This window comes from Strix uralensis, chromosome 4 (assembly GCF_047716275.1).
Source record: "Strix uralensis isolate ZFMK-TIS-50842 chromosome 4, bStrUra1, whole genome shotgun sequence".
In the NCBI taxonomy this organism is placed as follows: Eukaryota; Metazoa; Chordata; class Aves; order Strigiformes; family Strigidae; genus Strix; species Strix uralensis.
Genome location: NC_133975.1, coordinates 113,398,028 through 113,414,530, shown reverse-complemented (window position 1 = coordinate 113,414,530; position 16,503 = coordinate 113,398,028). Strand labels below are relative to the sequence as shown.

The following is a 16,503-nucleotide window of genomic DNA, read 5'->3' as shown; positions in this document are numbered from 1 at the left end:
TTCTGGATTATCCTGCCTGTGTGTTTATCACAAATGGATAACTCTCCACTAGGCTGAGGAGTACATACATGCCTGGAGGGTGACTGATTCTGCTTCTTATTTGTCTCACTTCCCACCTTCTGTCTCACCATTAGTCAATGCACAGACCTGATGCTGGACAGAGTTCCCAGAATAGGAACAAGGTGGGTACTTGCATCAACCTTCACCGCATTCGTTGGCCGATACATTCAACTGCAATCATATATTTGGACCAGGATGGAAAAAAACCCAAAACTGTTCCAGAAGGGAAGATGTCAGTAAGAACAAAGTAGGTTTATCCCTGTTCCACTATGGGCAGACAGCCAAATTGGCAGAAACTTTTCTCTACTTGTAGAACAAGGGCTGCAACATTCAGCTGTAGGACCATAGTCTTTTCCTCCCATAATCTTCAACGAGAGAGTAAAGTGTACAGCAAAAGATGTGGGTGTTTCTACCCATGCACATCATGAGTGTTGACGGGGGTTAAAGGAGGAGAAGCAGAAGCACTGTATAGTGTCCTGAGGCAATCACTCTATGTCTTATTGATGTGTCTTTATCAGAGGTCATCACATGTTCAGGGGCGCCTTTGTCTCTTTGTCCTATTAATTAGAATTGATAGTTGGAGCAAAGCAGGTAATGGAGAGCTGCTGAGGCAAAAAATGAGATGGGGCAAAATGGAGAAAGTGCAGAAAAACAGTTAGGATACAAACTGGGGTTATAGGAAGCAGAAGAAAAAATTTAATCCAGGTAAGTCTGAGCTTCAAAAAGAGAAAATGTAAGCTGCAGAGGAGCATATGGACAGTGTCCTACTTGCCTCTTTTAATATGATGCGTTGTCTTTAATGTAAATGCAAAGAGAGAAAATACAGGAAGGAGTAACTGTGGAAAGGAAGAAAACTTACAGATGTACCTTCTAGGCAGGGAATCAGGCAGGAAATGGGTGTGATCAAGATTTAGAATAGGAAATGTGACAGATAAGAGAATTGAGACGTTGTTTCCAGTATGAATTTTCTAGAAATAGGAAGGGTTGTCTCTGTTACCCTGAATTTTCATGGCTTGGTCAGTTTTCTCCAGTAAGTAACCCTAGTTCTGGCCTGTAGCAGATACCATTAGAAAAGGCTATCCAATTAGTTTAGTTCAAAGTTAGTTTATATTATATATAAACTAATCATTTTAGTTTATATAAACTAATATAAAATTCCCCTGAATGAGTTCTTTCAGTGGCTTATGGAATGCTCATCATAACTACGGCTGATGTATGGGGTCGGGAGAAGAGATATTCCCCTGATTAGAGGAAAGGACGTTGTGTCTAAGAGAAATAACTCAGAAGAATTCATCGTAGTACAAAATTACCTACATATTTCAGCTGAGACTAGTGTCCTTCTGAGTAACATGCTATTTGCATAGCAGATCTGCAGGTTAGACCTGCTCAGACTGTAGCATGTTTGTGAGCTTTACATTACCAAAACACTTTCTAAGTTTTACAGTCATGAGTCAGCGTTCACATACTCACTTTACCTTTTTCCTCATCCCTGACGTGTTTCAAGTTTGTATGTACTTTTACCAGGCTCACACAATGTGAAGAGCCATAAAATTCCAAATTAAAGCAATTGCTAATTTCACATGCACACACACGGAGATCTCCACATATTTGTGGAACTGGAGTGCAGCCCCTTTATATGATGTTTGCATTGGTTAAATGCTATTAATATTACTTAATTGATATGCATTTAATGCTTGCTAAGACAGTTGTTATTAAGGGCATCATTTTTACTGACACCTTTGGGTGTTTTAAATCCAAGGAAGGGCTGAAAGATCAGTCTTTAATCTGAATTTTCTTCCTGTGTGCATTACCAACAGCTGAAGCTTTTCAAGGACTTTTGTTTTTAGCTGCAAACATAAATGTATGTGCATAGGTCACTTGGTATGGTACATATGGATTAAACCTTGAAAATATTTCCAAGCTGCATGAAAATAAGACCAACAAATTTTTTGGTAAGAGATTTGCCTTAATTGGGAAGGCTTAAAATAAATGATCATATGATTAAAAAAAGCAAGGATTGCCTGCTATTTGTTGTAACCCCTATTTCTGTAATGCCCCTGTAGCCAGAGAAGCAGCTGTTCATTGCTGACATTCTCCCTGCCAGGCATTCCAACTCTCTGAGGTAATGGGCTACAAGCATACGGGCCTTCGCTTTAATTCTTTCAGCGTATCCTTCCGCATGGATAGAGCAAGGGGAACGCCTCCAGGAAAAGAAATTAAATGCACACACACTGAGGCACACGGAGACGGGTGATTTGAAAATATTCCTGAGAACAGAATTTGCACTCATGCAGCGCAGCGTCACATGAAAGAGGCTGCCTGAAGAGCTGGCTGGCACAGGTTTATTTTGTTGTAATATTTTCTTCCACCCCCAGCTCTTTACCCAGTGGAATGATATCCAGAGCAAGTTTTTTGAGACAGGAAGTGAGGAATGTTTTCACTATGAGTGATCTGAGAAGAAGGTGGGTTAGCCGAGATAGCAGCTGTTTCATACAAGAGGAACACAGTAAGTCAGTTCCCGAGGAATACCGATGAGATGGCTCTGGGAGAAAAAGTCTTGGAGTGCTGTGGGGGTTTTTCGGCTACACGTATGTGAAAGGAGACTCGGTGTCTTTGAATCGCTGCACAAGGTAAGAGAAAAACAGCAGGCACAGCAAATAAATAGCGGGTGATCTTCTCTGCTGTGTACAGTAAGACTGAGGAGTTTCAAGCATTTACTTTTTGAAAAGTAAAGGCTGTAGAACTGTTCTTCTGGAGGTGGGGGAGGTTTGAGATGGACACTTACTGCTGTTCTTTCAGTCCAAGAGTCATGTCAAAGATTAACTGGTAAAACAAGGGGCGGGTGGAGTATTCTGATTTTTTTGGCTTCCCAAATACTTCTGAAATAAATTTATGTATTTTAAGTATTTGAAATAATAGGAACCCTTTTTCACCATCATACATTGCAGTTTTATTTTGTACGCTGTCATTCATGCAGGCTGTTTAAAAAATCTTTGTAAAGTAAAATGCTAATTATTGAGGGGGGAGAGGGAGGTGTAGGTAAAGGGGAAAGATACCACAGTGCTCAGTAATCACGCGTCAGTCACAGCCATGTTGCTGAAATTCTAATACAACATTTTTGAAACTACGTGTCTGTGTTGAAATATAAATGTACAAAGTTTGGCCACAAAAGACATTTTTAGCTGTTGTGTGAAATTCCAGGCTTGCTAAATAAAGGCTTATTATTGTAGAGGTTGTCAACTGGATTTGTAACTCCTGACGGTATGTAGTGCCTTTTTGCTAAAGTAGCTCTGTAACAACGCAGATGTGTCCAAATTTAAAGTAATGCAGATGGCAAATATGAGAGCACCTAGCATTGTAAAATGCACAGCTGCTGAATAAGAACAGCACAGCTGTGTTTGCAAGAAGTACACATAGCTAGCAATAGAAGTTAATGAATGATACCTCAGTGTTATTTATCAAACTTGCCTTTATTCTACGATATTATATGTCAGGAATTTTTTTTTAGTTGGTCTTCTATGACATGGGCTGGGAGTTAGTTACTTAAGTCTTCCTTGTTACGAACGTGTTTCAGAAGTAATGAAGATTATGTCAGACATGTACTGAGTTAAAAGGAAACCGTTTAGGGTGAATGCTCAGTAGAGCAATAAATGCAAACAACAGATCATAACCTGAAGAGCACTCCTGGCACATTCTGAAAATTCTGCTGTAAACTTCCTTCCTGTGCTTGCATTGCTACCTGTCTGCATAGCAAAATAACTGAAAGGCTGAGATTACCTCATGTCAGCATTAGATGGTTTGGAAATTTCACCTGTTGGGTCAGCCTCTGGTTGGTGATTTTTAATTTTTTTTTTTTTTCCATGCCCTTAGAATACTTTTCTAACGGCCTGATGGGGGCATAAAAGTTTGAAAGTCTTTCATATTCAGTGGTACTATAGAAAAACTGAGATTGAAACGGCACTGCACTTCCGACTGCAGCTTTTGAAAAGATGAGCAAGTTGGTTTCTCACATTGCTGTAGCACTGAAGAAAGTGTGTAACTGTGCAAAGAATGTATTGGAAAACAGGCTCGGGGATGAGCTGAGGTCAGTCAGCCAAAAGTTACTCTGCCAGGAATAAACCCAGTGCGAGATTCTGCTGGCAGTGGGCAGGAAACTAAAAGCTTCTGTCTGTAGAGCATTCCCTGCATGCTGCTCCAGGGGGGCAGGATTTGGAGAATCAAAGTGCAGAGCAAGTGATAAAGTGAGGAGTTCCCATGTACCCCTAAATTTTTCAGGGAAACTTTTTGCTATCAGTTGTTATTCTGCAGCTGCACCCAAAACCAAATTAGTTGGTGTTTGGGTCAGAGTTTTTTTGATTCAATTAAGTGGTTAGCTGTTGAGGATGGGGATTGTGTAGAATGGTAGAACTGCTTCAAGATTATTAGAAACATGGTCATTAAATGTGTTTATTCTTTGGAGTAGGGTTGCAAAGGTGTCATTGAGGAAGGGTGCTGGGCTGTGTCCTCTTTCTTCCTGTTTTAGGCCTTTAGCGCCTTTCCACCTCCCTTTTGTCTTCGTTGTGCAAGGGAGTAGGGAGTCTGATACGAGGTTTTCAACCTAAAGAGTTTGCAGTTGAGTAACATTAAATTTCTAGGTATGTATATAAATGTACAAGTATTATGTGGCACTCTGTTTACAGCTGTATCTTCGAGTTTAAAAACAGGTGTGCTAGAAAGACTATTTCTTCTGATTCCCCCACTCCAAGTAAATGGATGTCTTCCTGTTATTCCTGTCTGATACTTGTAAAAGTCTTCAGCAATCAAATTATGCTTTTCAAGATGTGCTACTACTACATACCAGCCGGAGAAAAATGTAGGTGGTGGTTTCCTTTTCCCTGTCAGGCGGTGCGGCGCTGCCACTAGAGGTCCGCAGGCCGAGCTCCCACGCCAGTAGCAGCTAACAATGAGAGGAAGGAGCCCAGCTCTCCCTCGGGGGCGGCCCGGCCCGACTGCTGCGGGCAGGGCAGGGCAGGGCAGGGCAGGGGGCTCGCTCCGGCCGGCGGGTGCTGAGCCCCGCGCTGGTAGTGCTGCGGCGGGGCGGGGCGGGGCCCGGCCCGTGCCAGGGGGTTAGGCGGGGCCGGGGGCGCGCCGTCCCTGTCCCTGCGGCGCGGCGCTGTGAGGGAGGCGGTGCAACCCCCCAGGGGCGATGGTGGCTTTGTCTGGAGTGTGTGAGGCGCTTTCACTTCAGTGGCAGGTGCGGTGCCCAGCCTCGCTGAGGGGACTGCTCTCAACGCGCGTAATTCTGCAGACACCCCTCCCCCACCCCCCCCACCCCGGTGTTTAGAAGATGTTTTTATTTTGCATGTCGTACTGAAAACCAGCACGACTAAGAGCGACAGATTTCTTAGGCTAGGGTGTGTGCGGTAAGAAAACACTTGGAAGAGGAGAAAGGCGAAGCTTGTATGTTACAGAGTTGATAGGGGGCGTGAAGGTGTTAGCGAAAGGTGGGGAAATGGGTGGCTACCTTTAGACTGGAAATAAGTATTTTTTTCAAGGAAAAACTAGTAAATAAATGGTTCTCAGAATTCGCATACTCTCTTGATGAGGCAAAGCATAACCTGAAACATCATCTAGCATAAGAAATAATGGTACAACTAGCTGTAATTCAGGGAAAATTAGAGGAATTGGATTTTAATTGTCTGGTAGGAAATAGCTAAAGTGTGAGCTTTAATGCCTCTCTTCCTGCCTTTCTTTTTTTTTTTCCTTAATCGTTTATGGGGCTTGGTTTTGTGTTTAATCCAACAGACAGCGGCTGAGGCTGCACACTGCTCTGAAAAACAATCCAGATTGCTGAATTCACTCTTAAAAGAAAATGGCTTTGTTCAGTATTAGAAATACCTTAGGCAACTCAGACTTCAAAGAGGTATTTCATTTAAATGCTGATTCAGTTTAGAAATACTTATTTTAAGACATTGCAGTCAAATTTGATTGACTCATTATTCACTTGCAAGTTTAAAAAAAACCTAAACTTGCTGAAGACCAGTGCTGCCTGTGGAAAAACCAGAAATTCTGGTGCTTATTTCATTATTTGAATGTATAACAGCTCTGCATTTTTGAAAAGTAGACTGATTATTTAGATTTAGAAAAAATATACATGTTGTTTTTCCCATGTTACCATTCCTTGTTCGCTCAAAGTATTTCTGATTCTTGTATTTATTCTCTCTTTTGTGCCTTACTAGGATTCCAGTGGATGCCCCTTCTACTTGTCTCTTGGTGGAAGACTTGCTTGTCTTTAATGGATACTGCTGCTGCTGGTTGATCTCTGGAGACTTTACAGCTCCGTACCTTCTGAGAGGAGATAGCTACTTGTCCCCTCACGAGGTCCTGGTGGTAGTAGCTTTTTATCAGTAACCATCTGTGGGGGAAAAAGAAGATGCCTCTACCTTTTGGGTTAAAATTGAAACGAACTCGACGTTATACAGTATCCAGCAAGAGTTGCTTGGTGGCTCGTATCCAGCTGCTCAACAATGAATTTGTGGAGTTCACGCTGTCGGTGGAAAGCACAGGACAGGAAAGCCTGGAAGCAGTGGCTCAGAGGCTTGAGTTGCGGGAGGTAAGCAAACTGTCAAGTGAAGGCGTGATTCTTGTCTCTGCTGCTAGGTGGCCTATGTGGTGAATCCTTACCATTTGGGGCGATCTGTTTATTTACTGGAGCAGCTATCCAGTGTTCCCCTTGTTTCCTCACCTTCTGGTCTTGATGGGGACTTGGATTGCTCCAAAACAGTTTCAAAACTTACCTTACAGAGCTAGGGAATGCCCGAGGGGAGGACATGTGAGAAGTGGCAGTGAATAGAAGCTTAGAGCGATAGACAAAGCGACTGTTTTCTAAACCTGATAATGCTGAAAATGGTGTTTAAAACAGCTCGCAAAGCAACCAAAAAATTTTTCGGCCTAAGCAACATGGTTAAGAATTACTGCAAGACTTGAGACAATTTTTAGCAAAGGATATGAGTGTTATTTGTGTGTATGTTTTTGGTTTTGTTTTTTTTTTTTTTTTTCCTGATGGATTAGTGCTGTGGAAAGAACCCAAAGCACAAAATGTGATGTGTACCGGTGACCAACTATTTGTATTGCTTGTTCAAATACCACGAACATGTTTGCAGACACTGTCTTGGAGCAAGCATATAGTCCTTTAGATCGAGTGCAGGCCTCATGAGGAAACATGGTTTGCACTACTTGAATCTGTATCTATCTGTGTAACCTGCCTTTTCCCCCCAAAATTCCTTACTTCATATTTTGAAGGATCCTTTTGCAATTGAAATTTACTCTTCTCCCACACATTTATTGATTATGCATACATCTCCTGTATTGAGCGAATTATTTCTGAAATGCTGAGCTGCAAAATGTTGTTTATAGAAATCTACATTATTACCAGCATATGAACCAATGTAATTGTTTTATAATTTTGTTGAACACAGATGGATTTGATAGCAGTGGTTGAATGCTCTTGATCCTGTGTAAACTGACATTTCACTAGAGTCTTAAAAGGTTTAGTTCATTTTGTAGTCATTAAACTGTGACAGCATGTGGACGGGGGAAAGGAGAGAGAAAACTTGTAATAAAAGTTTAGTTTTGCTAACATTGTTCTCAGAAAGATGCTTGTGCTCTGTTATGTGGTCTGCCATATAAAGGTGTTTTAAATATGGGATTCGAATACAGGATGAAAACCCCAGACTTATAAGGGTAACCAAAATAAGAGTAATCATGAAAATAATTGTTGTCTAATAACTGTGATTTTTTTGAAATGTTGTATTTTTATTGTCAAGCAATGGCAGCTGCTTATAACTCGGTCCTGCAAACATCTATTACTGTTCACAGCATGCATTACTGTAGGATTTCTTGGTAGAAAATGCTATATATAGTCAGTTGTTGTAAGAAATATTTTTTTTTCTGTTTGGAGAATAATAAATGAAGTAGATGTGAATTCATTAATCTTGAATTGTTTGTTTACAGTGGTTGTTTTCAATCCCGATATGCATTCTATTAGATTCTCCAAACATTTTTTTTTTTAGTGTACAGTTATTTTGGAAAAATGCAATTCTGTGCACCAGTGTGACATCTTTTTTTTTAATCTTGCTCCTTCTAGTAGTAAAGGAAGAATCTAACTACTCTTGTAGTCTTAGTGTTTACTGGGAACACATCAGATATCATATATTTAGAATTCAGTTATTGTGGTGTGAGTGGAGATTGTCAGTTTTATCTATGCGCTTTCAGATGTCAGTGCTAAGTCAACAGAAGGTAAAGAATTTTAACTATATTTGGTTTGCAAAATGCAAAGGCTTTGTGCTCCTGAATGATGACTGCTAGCTTTTATTGAACTAGTCACAGAGTGTTGGAGATGCAGTTTTTTTTCAGCTACTCTTCATTATCTCTTTCTTTGGAGCTACTCCTAAAAATCTTTTTTTTTTTTTTTTTTTTTTAAAAAAAAGATGGCAGTTCCCTCAATTAAGAGTCATATATCAGACTAAGGGAGTTGACAGTACACTATTGAACTCTGAGCAGATTCCTTCAGTCATGCATTCTTGCATGGATTATTTTGGCAGGAAAATGTGTTGCAATAAAAGGGAATGGAAAGTAGGGATATAAATTACTTTCCAGAGCTTGCATTTAAAAAATGTTGTTCTGCCTTTAAATAGTTAGATTGGCCAAGCAGATACTGGATCATTCCTGACTGCTTGCTTAGTAGAAAGTTTTCAGAAAGAAAAATTTGTTCAGCACTTTCCTTAAATCTGCAAAACCAATGTTAGACCTGGATACTGTAAAATACTAAGTACTTTGTACAAGATGTTGCATATTGTTAATGCACTAAGCACACTTAAAGCGTAAGTGTGAATTCAGAGTGTTAAACGTGAAAGTATGACTGTTTATTTGAATACTGATACTTAACATAGTTACGAAAACCGACGCATCGGTTTCGGATTACCGTGTATGGGCTATACAGTTATGACATGCCGTTCCCATGCACCTTCCTAACAGTTTATTGCAGGAGGTATGAGGGGAATCTCTACCTTTTTACACACAGAATGGTAAAACTTGTAAATACCTCTTTCTCTCTGGTGTAGTCTGCAATTACTGAATTTGGGCAGTGAATTGAATGGCTTTTTAATGCTGTGCCATCTTTTCAGATACTTGTTTTAACAGATCTTTATGTAAAGGAGTAGTCTTCAAATTATGCTTTGTGTGGCTAAACACTGGTTTTCTTTTGATTTTCCAATTAGTACTTCTCAATTTCCAAGTTGTGTACTACTATGGACACATAGTTAGAGTTTAGGGAGTCTTAAGTATGTTGACAATTTTTTTTTTTACCGAATGGTAGACTTTACAGAAAAGTGAAATGAGTGCATTAAACTAAGAACATCTGGTATTCCCAGAATGTGATTCATCAGCAACGGGTATGTAATCCATCTCTCTTAAACTGAGGAGCTGGGGAAAGGGAACATACGTTTTTATAGTTCAAGCATTTCTGACGCACTGTTGCAGAACTTCTAAGTTACTCAGGACCCGGATAACCTTGATTTCTTGTTTTCTATTCACGTCCAAAGCAAACACAGGAACTTGCATATGCACAACACACAACTCCAGAAGTTCCATACCATTGGTTTTTGTACTTGGGCCCAAATGTCTACCACATATCTGCAGTTAAGTCGGGCTCTCTGCTTGTACACAGTAGCAGAATTATTATGTCTTTTATCCTGTGAGAGAACTATAACCAAACTTGATTTATGCAAAAAGTTGGATATGTTGTGGAAAACCGTTCTGGAATGACAAGTTTTGCAAAACTACTGAGAGCTCTGATTGTTAACTACATTAAAAAGTATGTGCAACACTGCTAATCTTGCATCTAGGGCAAGAGTATACAAATTAAATACTTGAAAATATAGAAAAAACAATTTTAAGTGGTAATATAGCTAGGTATCTATAGGATGTTTGGCAGGAGATGTTACAACTGATTTACTTCTCTTGCTGAATCTTCTTTTGTTTCTGTTTTCTAACGCCCCTTCATTCTGGTTTAGAAGTGTTAAATTCTGCTACTGTGTACAAGCAGAGGGTCCGACTTAACTGCAGATATGTGGTAGACATTTGGGCCCAAGTACAAAAACCAATGGTAGGGAACTTCTGTGGAGAGTATGTGTGGTGCATATGCAAGTTCCTGTGTTTGTTTTGGACGTGAATAGAAAACAAGGAATCAAGGTTATCCGGGTTCTGAGTAACTTAGAAGTTCTGCAACAGTGCTTCAGAAGTGCTTGAACTATGCTGTAAAACTTTGCTCTGAATTCTAAAATACCGGCTCTTGTTTGGAGAAAACACAAAAAAATGCCTTTAATTCAGTATGGTGATTCTTAAATGTGTGTTTTGCATACGTAAAAAGTGTTTTTAAATAAGACCAAGTGCAACCATAAATATTCTTACCTCTATATGTACCAGTAAACATATTGACTGGCAAGTAAAAGTTGGGCCAAGTCATGATAGAGGGGTCACTAACATAATTATGTTTATGCTTTGTATCAAAGTCTGATGAAATTTTAGCTAATGCTTGGAGAAATCAGAGAAGAAGCAGTGCTCATAGTTGGACTGCTATGGTTGCCTCTCTGAACCAAATTTTCCTTAAAATTAGGAAAGGAGAAATTGTCTTGGAGGAAGGTATGTAAAGATGCAGACCCTCAGTGTGTGATCTAATTATTCTTTAAAAAGCTACTTTAGTGAAAAACAAGCTTGATTCCATCACAAACATATGTATAAATGTGCCATAATTGTAATTTAGGAACCAAGATAAACTGAAGGACAGAGCAGTCAGCCAAAAATCAGTAATTTCCTCAATGCAGTTATTGTAGTTCTTCCTTTTACTGAAAGAAAAAACCTATATGTTCAGGTACAGGATTTGTCCTCAGTCTTATTACACTGAACAGCACAAAATTCAGGTTTTTCCATGAAAGCAGTAGGGGCAATTAGGAAGCTTTGCCCATAATTTCTTCAGCTTTTTTATAAAATTAGGTCAGAATTTGAATATACCAGTTAATTGTGTTTTTTCACTGTCTGTGAATTGCTGTACAGTTTTTTACTGATTTTGACAGAAGAGTTTTTCTTTACTTCTGAAGCGAAGACCTTAACTTATTATTTAGTATTTTTAGACTACTTTGAAATTTTGAATTTAAGCCTCATGAATGGGAACATGATACTTTTTTAATGTCAGTGCTGTGTAAGGTGTGAGTCAAAAGCAGTTGTGTGAGTCCATCCTTCTTGGAGTCTTGGGCAGTGGTGGGAAAAAATAAGATGATTTTCTAAAAAAAAGCATGTTTCTACATTTCTTGGTCATGTTGATAACTGACCTGTTTCTGAAAGAGGTTAAAATAGGTCTTGACTATAATGTCTTCTATGCACTATGAAGGCATTGCTCTTCAGCTTGTAAATTAGCTGGTTTACCTTTCTCTAATGTACTGATGAGTAGAATCTGCCTTGCCTGTCGAAAGACCATTTATTCAAGATATTTGAAGGGTGTAAAACACAGTGTATTCTAATTTGTGCAGTGTTTTAATTTGAATAAATTAGAATATGTCAGATTGCCTTCCAAAGTATTGATTTTGGTTATTTTTATTTTTATTCCTGCTGTTTTGCTTTAAGCTATAGTTGGCAATTGCTTTGTTTAAGTAGCATTTGGGGAACCTGTGTTGGAGTAGTTAGGAGAAAATAATTGTGTGTATGTGGGTGTTGGAAAAAAGGTTTGCATTATGAAAGATCTAAGACTTAAGAATAATTTATCTCTGTATACGTATAGCTGCCCTGCTAAATACTCCCTCCTGCAGCTACAGATGAAGATCTTGTCAGTACTAGAAAAACAAAAATAGTATAAGCAAAAGTACCCTAAAGTGAGAAGCTTCAAATGGGAAAATGGAGGGATTGTTATGAAGCTAACCGGCAGTCCTCCTTTTTTTGCAAGAACAATTGGTCACGGTAGTATGCAGAGGAGTGCAACTTTCTACTCAGTGGCTGGTACATGGCAAGACTCACAGGTTTTTTTTCTCCACCACTTCCAGGAAGTCTTGGATCTTGTACACTGGCCAGTCCAGGCTGCTCCAAATCCTTTCTCCGCTAGAGATTGGAAAGATTTGTGGAGGAGGTTGTCTGCTGTGATAAGAGTGAAGTTTCTGGAGAATTTTCAGGGCCTCTTGTCTCCTTCTGTTGTTCTTAACATTGGGCGTAGGCTAAAGCTTTCACTTGGTATCTGGCAGTTGTGCATAGTGCAGGATTATTAACCCAGTTCTCCTGCAGTTTATTTAAACTGTGATATCCTGATGGCAGGAGCTGTTTTGTATCCAAGCATATAATAAAGCTAGACACAGTGGAGCCCTTGGGCTAACTGGGATTTTATAAGTACAACTGCAGTGCTTATCCTTCAGTAATGAGAAGGTGCTTTCAGCACTCTGTTCAGGAAAGTCTTATAGCTTGTTTTATTTGTATGTGCAGGTGCAAAAGAGGAAGAGCCTAAAAATATGTTTTGATTACATTCTTCTGTAAACCCTGTTATTGTTTTCTTTTTATAATTTCTTGATTCACGTTTTAGGATGGTGATTCCTCAGGCTGCTGTACCCTTGAGGCAGGTAGCAGATTGCATTAATTAAAAGACATTGTATTAACAATTAGAAAACAATTCTCTTTTCCAGTCTATTTATAACCTGTGAGATATTCTGTAAGATTTGTAATATAGGATGTGGAAATTAGCTGGGGAAATACACAGTTAAATACGTAAGTTTGAAGTAAACTTTGAACACTGTTATGCCTCGGGGGAATGTGTAGTAAAGTCTATTTGTCCTCTCTGCTTCCACCCACAAAAAGTGGTTGTTTTTTTTTTTTTCCCTTCAGTCTGGTGTTTTATAGAGAATGATTTTTTTTCTCTAATCATTCTCTATAAATGGTGTTTTCTCAACATCCTAGGGAACGTAACTTTTTCTTTATATTGGCAAAAAATGAAAGGCACAGTCGAGTTTGGGGATCATAATAGGTGCTGTTAAACTCAAGTGAGAAGATTACACACATTTGATATCTGGCATATGCATTTGTCATTTTTATTTCTTTTCTAGGTAGTGTAAACTGTGACCAAAACGGACCCTGAGATTCTATATTAAAACATTTTTTTTATACTGCTAATCAGAATAAGTGGTATAGAGAAATGACGATTAGATTAGAGCCAAAGTGAAATTATATTAGGGATAAGGCTGATCTGTACTAAGGAAAATAAAATGAAAGACAGCAGTTAGTTGCAGCTAACTAATATCAGGCAGTTGGTACAGGGAAGAAGTACTATCTCATTGATTCCATTTCAAATTATAAAATAGATGAGGAACAGCAAAGTATGCTTAATAGATGTGGAAACTGATGAAAATGTTAAGATTTAAAGCTCAGTTTTTAATGGGTTTGTAAAAGATAACACCTTTTATTTTTTTTTTTTTTAAAAGTGTTATTTACATCCAAGAATTTATCAGTAAGCTGTTTCTTTGTCAGCACCAATTCTATAATGACATAAAATCACATAATAGTTTGAGTTGGAAGGGACCTCTTGAGGGTTGCATGATCCCACCCTTTGCTCAGGAAGGCCAGCTTGGATCAAGTGGCTCAGGGATTGCCTGAGTGAGTTTGAGTACCTCCAGGGATAGAGATTTGACACCTTTTTGGGCTACTTGTTCTAGTGTTTGGCTAGTCTTGTGAAATTTTTTTGCCTGATCTAATTGGAATTTCCCACATTGCAGTTTGTGCCTAGTGCTTCTCATTCTTGTGCAGCGAGCACTTCCAAGAAGAGCCTGTTTCTGTATTCTCTATACCCTGCTCTTAAGCAATTGAAGTTCACAGTAAGATTGTACTTTAGTCTCTTCTTAAAGACCAATCAGCCCAACTTCTCTGACTCATCATACATCATGCTAAAAGATATAATCTAGTCACCTACAGTAGTGTAGTTTTGTGGCACTTGTACCTGATGAAGCTCCTCTGCTTAGTTTAGGAACTCTGGTTGACATCATGGATTAAGTCACTAGCTCCAATTTGAGCTATAATGCTGTGTTGGGTTTTTGGTACTTTTGTGTTCTTGATAACTCTTGGACTTGTATGCAAAAATGCTTACTGTTCCTGTCCGTAGTGACAGAAAGCAGCTAAGTAGAAAGTAACTGCAGAAATTGCATGTTCTTTTTATTTCTAGTTGATTTTTTTTCAAAGGGGTTGGGTCATGAATAAGTCACTAAAATAAATGAACCTCAAAGTAGCGTTAATCTTAACAGCTTAACATATTTTAAGAATTATGTCATGACATTCTTTTTAGCATTGGATGTTGTCCTGAGCTGCTAATAATAAAATGTTTTAGCAATGAATAAAATTGGATTCTATTTTAATCAGTGAGAATATTCCAGGGTGCATAAACTCCTCTGCAAACTCACAGGATCAAATTCTGCCCTTGAAGTTAAGTGAAAGGTTTGCATACAAGTCAGAAGACAACTTTGGTCCATAGTGTTTTGCCTGGTTTTCATTTTATTTTTGATAGTCCAGATTGGAGGAGTTTGTAAGGGAAAATACTATGGTAGAAGAATCTTATTTAAAGGTATGCTGGATTCCAGAGAATACTTAAAAATGCGGAAGCATTTTTCTTAGTCTGTTGTGCCAGTAACTCAGTTCTGTGTGTAGGCAAGAAAAAGTGGTCAGTGTTGTAAAGAGACACCAGTGCAAGTGATAATCATGCCTTAAAAATAGGCTATAGATTCAGTTTAGACTTCAGGGTGTAGAACCAGGAGTATCTTACATCAGAGTTTGAAACAGTTGGGATGTTAGCAGAAGTTTGTGCTCTTTCTTTCCTTACCTTTCTGTTATGTATTTGTGCTTCTTTGAGGCTTAAATACACCAAGGCTGCAGATGAAAGTTACTCAGTTAATTAGAAATTTTTGCATACATTTCAAATTGGTTTCCAAAAGTGTTTGTGTGCTATCTTTTACAGAAGTCTTTCAACTTTGTTGGTGTGCTTTTGTGGTTCTGTAGCTGTTACCTGTAGGTTTCAGTCTCTGCCTTGGCCTCTGCTCTCACCCAGAAGGTTGTGGTTTGATGTTTCAGATCACACTCAACCAGGGTCTCATGCAGTTGACCTGTTGGCCAGCACAGTAGGCTTTGTTTTTTTGAATTTTTCCTAGCAAGTGAGATCAAGTAACTTACAGCATATAGTTCAACTTTAACTGTTATTTTTAAGTAAACTAGAGGACCAAAAAATAGTGTCTTGCATTATGTACACATTACGTTTATAACACTCAGAAGTTACAGGATGTCACAGCATCACAGGCTGACTTTGGCTCCTGCGATAGTGCACGTGATATTAACAGTCTTGTAATGAAAGAGAAATACATTTTTTTACATGCATTCCTTCAGTCTGCAGGAAGGATTGAGGAGTAGTCATTTGGTACATTTTTATCCTCTTCAGTGTGTGATGTTGCAGTGAACATAGTATTTTTTTCTTAATAGTGTTTGTGTGGTAGTACTGTTATAATTTGTAACATCTTATGGAATCTTAAGATACTATCTTCTCAATATCCTTGTGGGGTGGCCAAGGTTGCCACACACTACATCTTATGATTGGGGGATTGAAGCACAGATATAAAAACAAATGTTGTCTAAAGTATCTGCAAACTTTTGTGTGCTTGGACTGAGAAATTAAGAAAACAGTGTTTATAGTATTTGTATTCAGAGCCATATTCCTTTTGTCCTCTTGAAACTGGAAGTATTTTATGAGTTCTTAAATTTGACTCTTGGTTTTCAGAATTCAGAAGCGAAGAGCAGACAGTGTCCACCTGTGGAAAATTTGATTTGTTGGATTTGCTTTACAAGAGAACTCTGTTTCTACTGTTGGAATACAGTCTTGTTTATGGTGATTTTTAAACTTTCCCAACCACAAAACTATTTTGTATATACCAGCACTTTGCCTTTTCTCCAGGTGTCTTCTTCTATACTGAAAAACTGCTTTTTCCTTCTATGAACAGTTCTATTTAAATTTAATTTTTGTATTACAGCCTGTCTTTTTATCAAATAGGACCAGAATTGTCTTAGTTCGTGGAAGGGATCTTAAGGTTAAATGGGCAGGCTTCATCCTAACTTTTTTTTATCTTCTGAATACTGATTTTGCAATTACATGGTAACAGTAATTTTAATTTAGACAATTTTTTTTTTTAAACACTGGGGAAAAAAACCCCATCAAAACCTACCAACAACTGTGTTGATGCTAATTTAGAGGCAAAGAAGTACATTATGCCAATATACAGTGTCAAAGGAACATTATGCCTTAGAATTGTCTCTAATTTCCCAGTTTTGCTAATTTCTCACAGAAAATGCTTTTATGGAATAGGTGGTTCTGTTAGTTTAATGTTACACCTTGGCTTTTGTGCC

The 16,503-nt window shown here is 38.6% G+C and overlaps 1 protein-coding gene across 2 annotated transcripts in view; it reads left to right on the top strand.

Annotated features, from left to right (window-relative positions):
• PTPN21 (protein tyrosine phosphatase non-receptor type 21) overlaps positions 1-16,503 on the top strand; it is a 52,990-nt gene continuing 36,487 nt past the window's right edge. The window contains exons 1-3 of one of the 2 annotated variants that reach the window (XM_074868555.1): positions 1-182; positions 2,436-2,690; positions 6,279-6,652. In XM_074868555.1, the coding sequence (XP_074724656.1) occupies positions 6,473-6,652 (180 nt within the window). In that variant the 5' untranslated portion in view covers positions 1-182; positions 2,436-2,690; positions 6,279-6,472. Of the gene's footprint in view, positions 183-2,305; positions 2,691-6,278; positions 6,653-16,503 lie in introns of those variants that run through there. The other variant, XM_074868556.1, reaches the window with a different exon arrangement.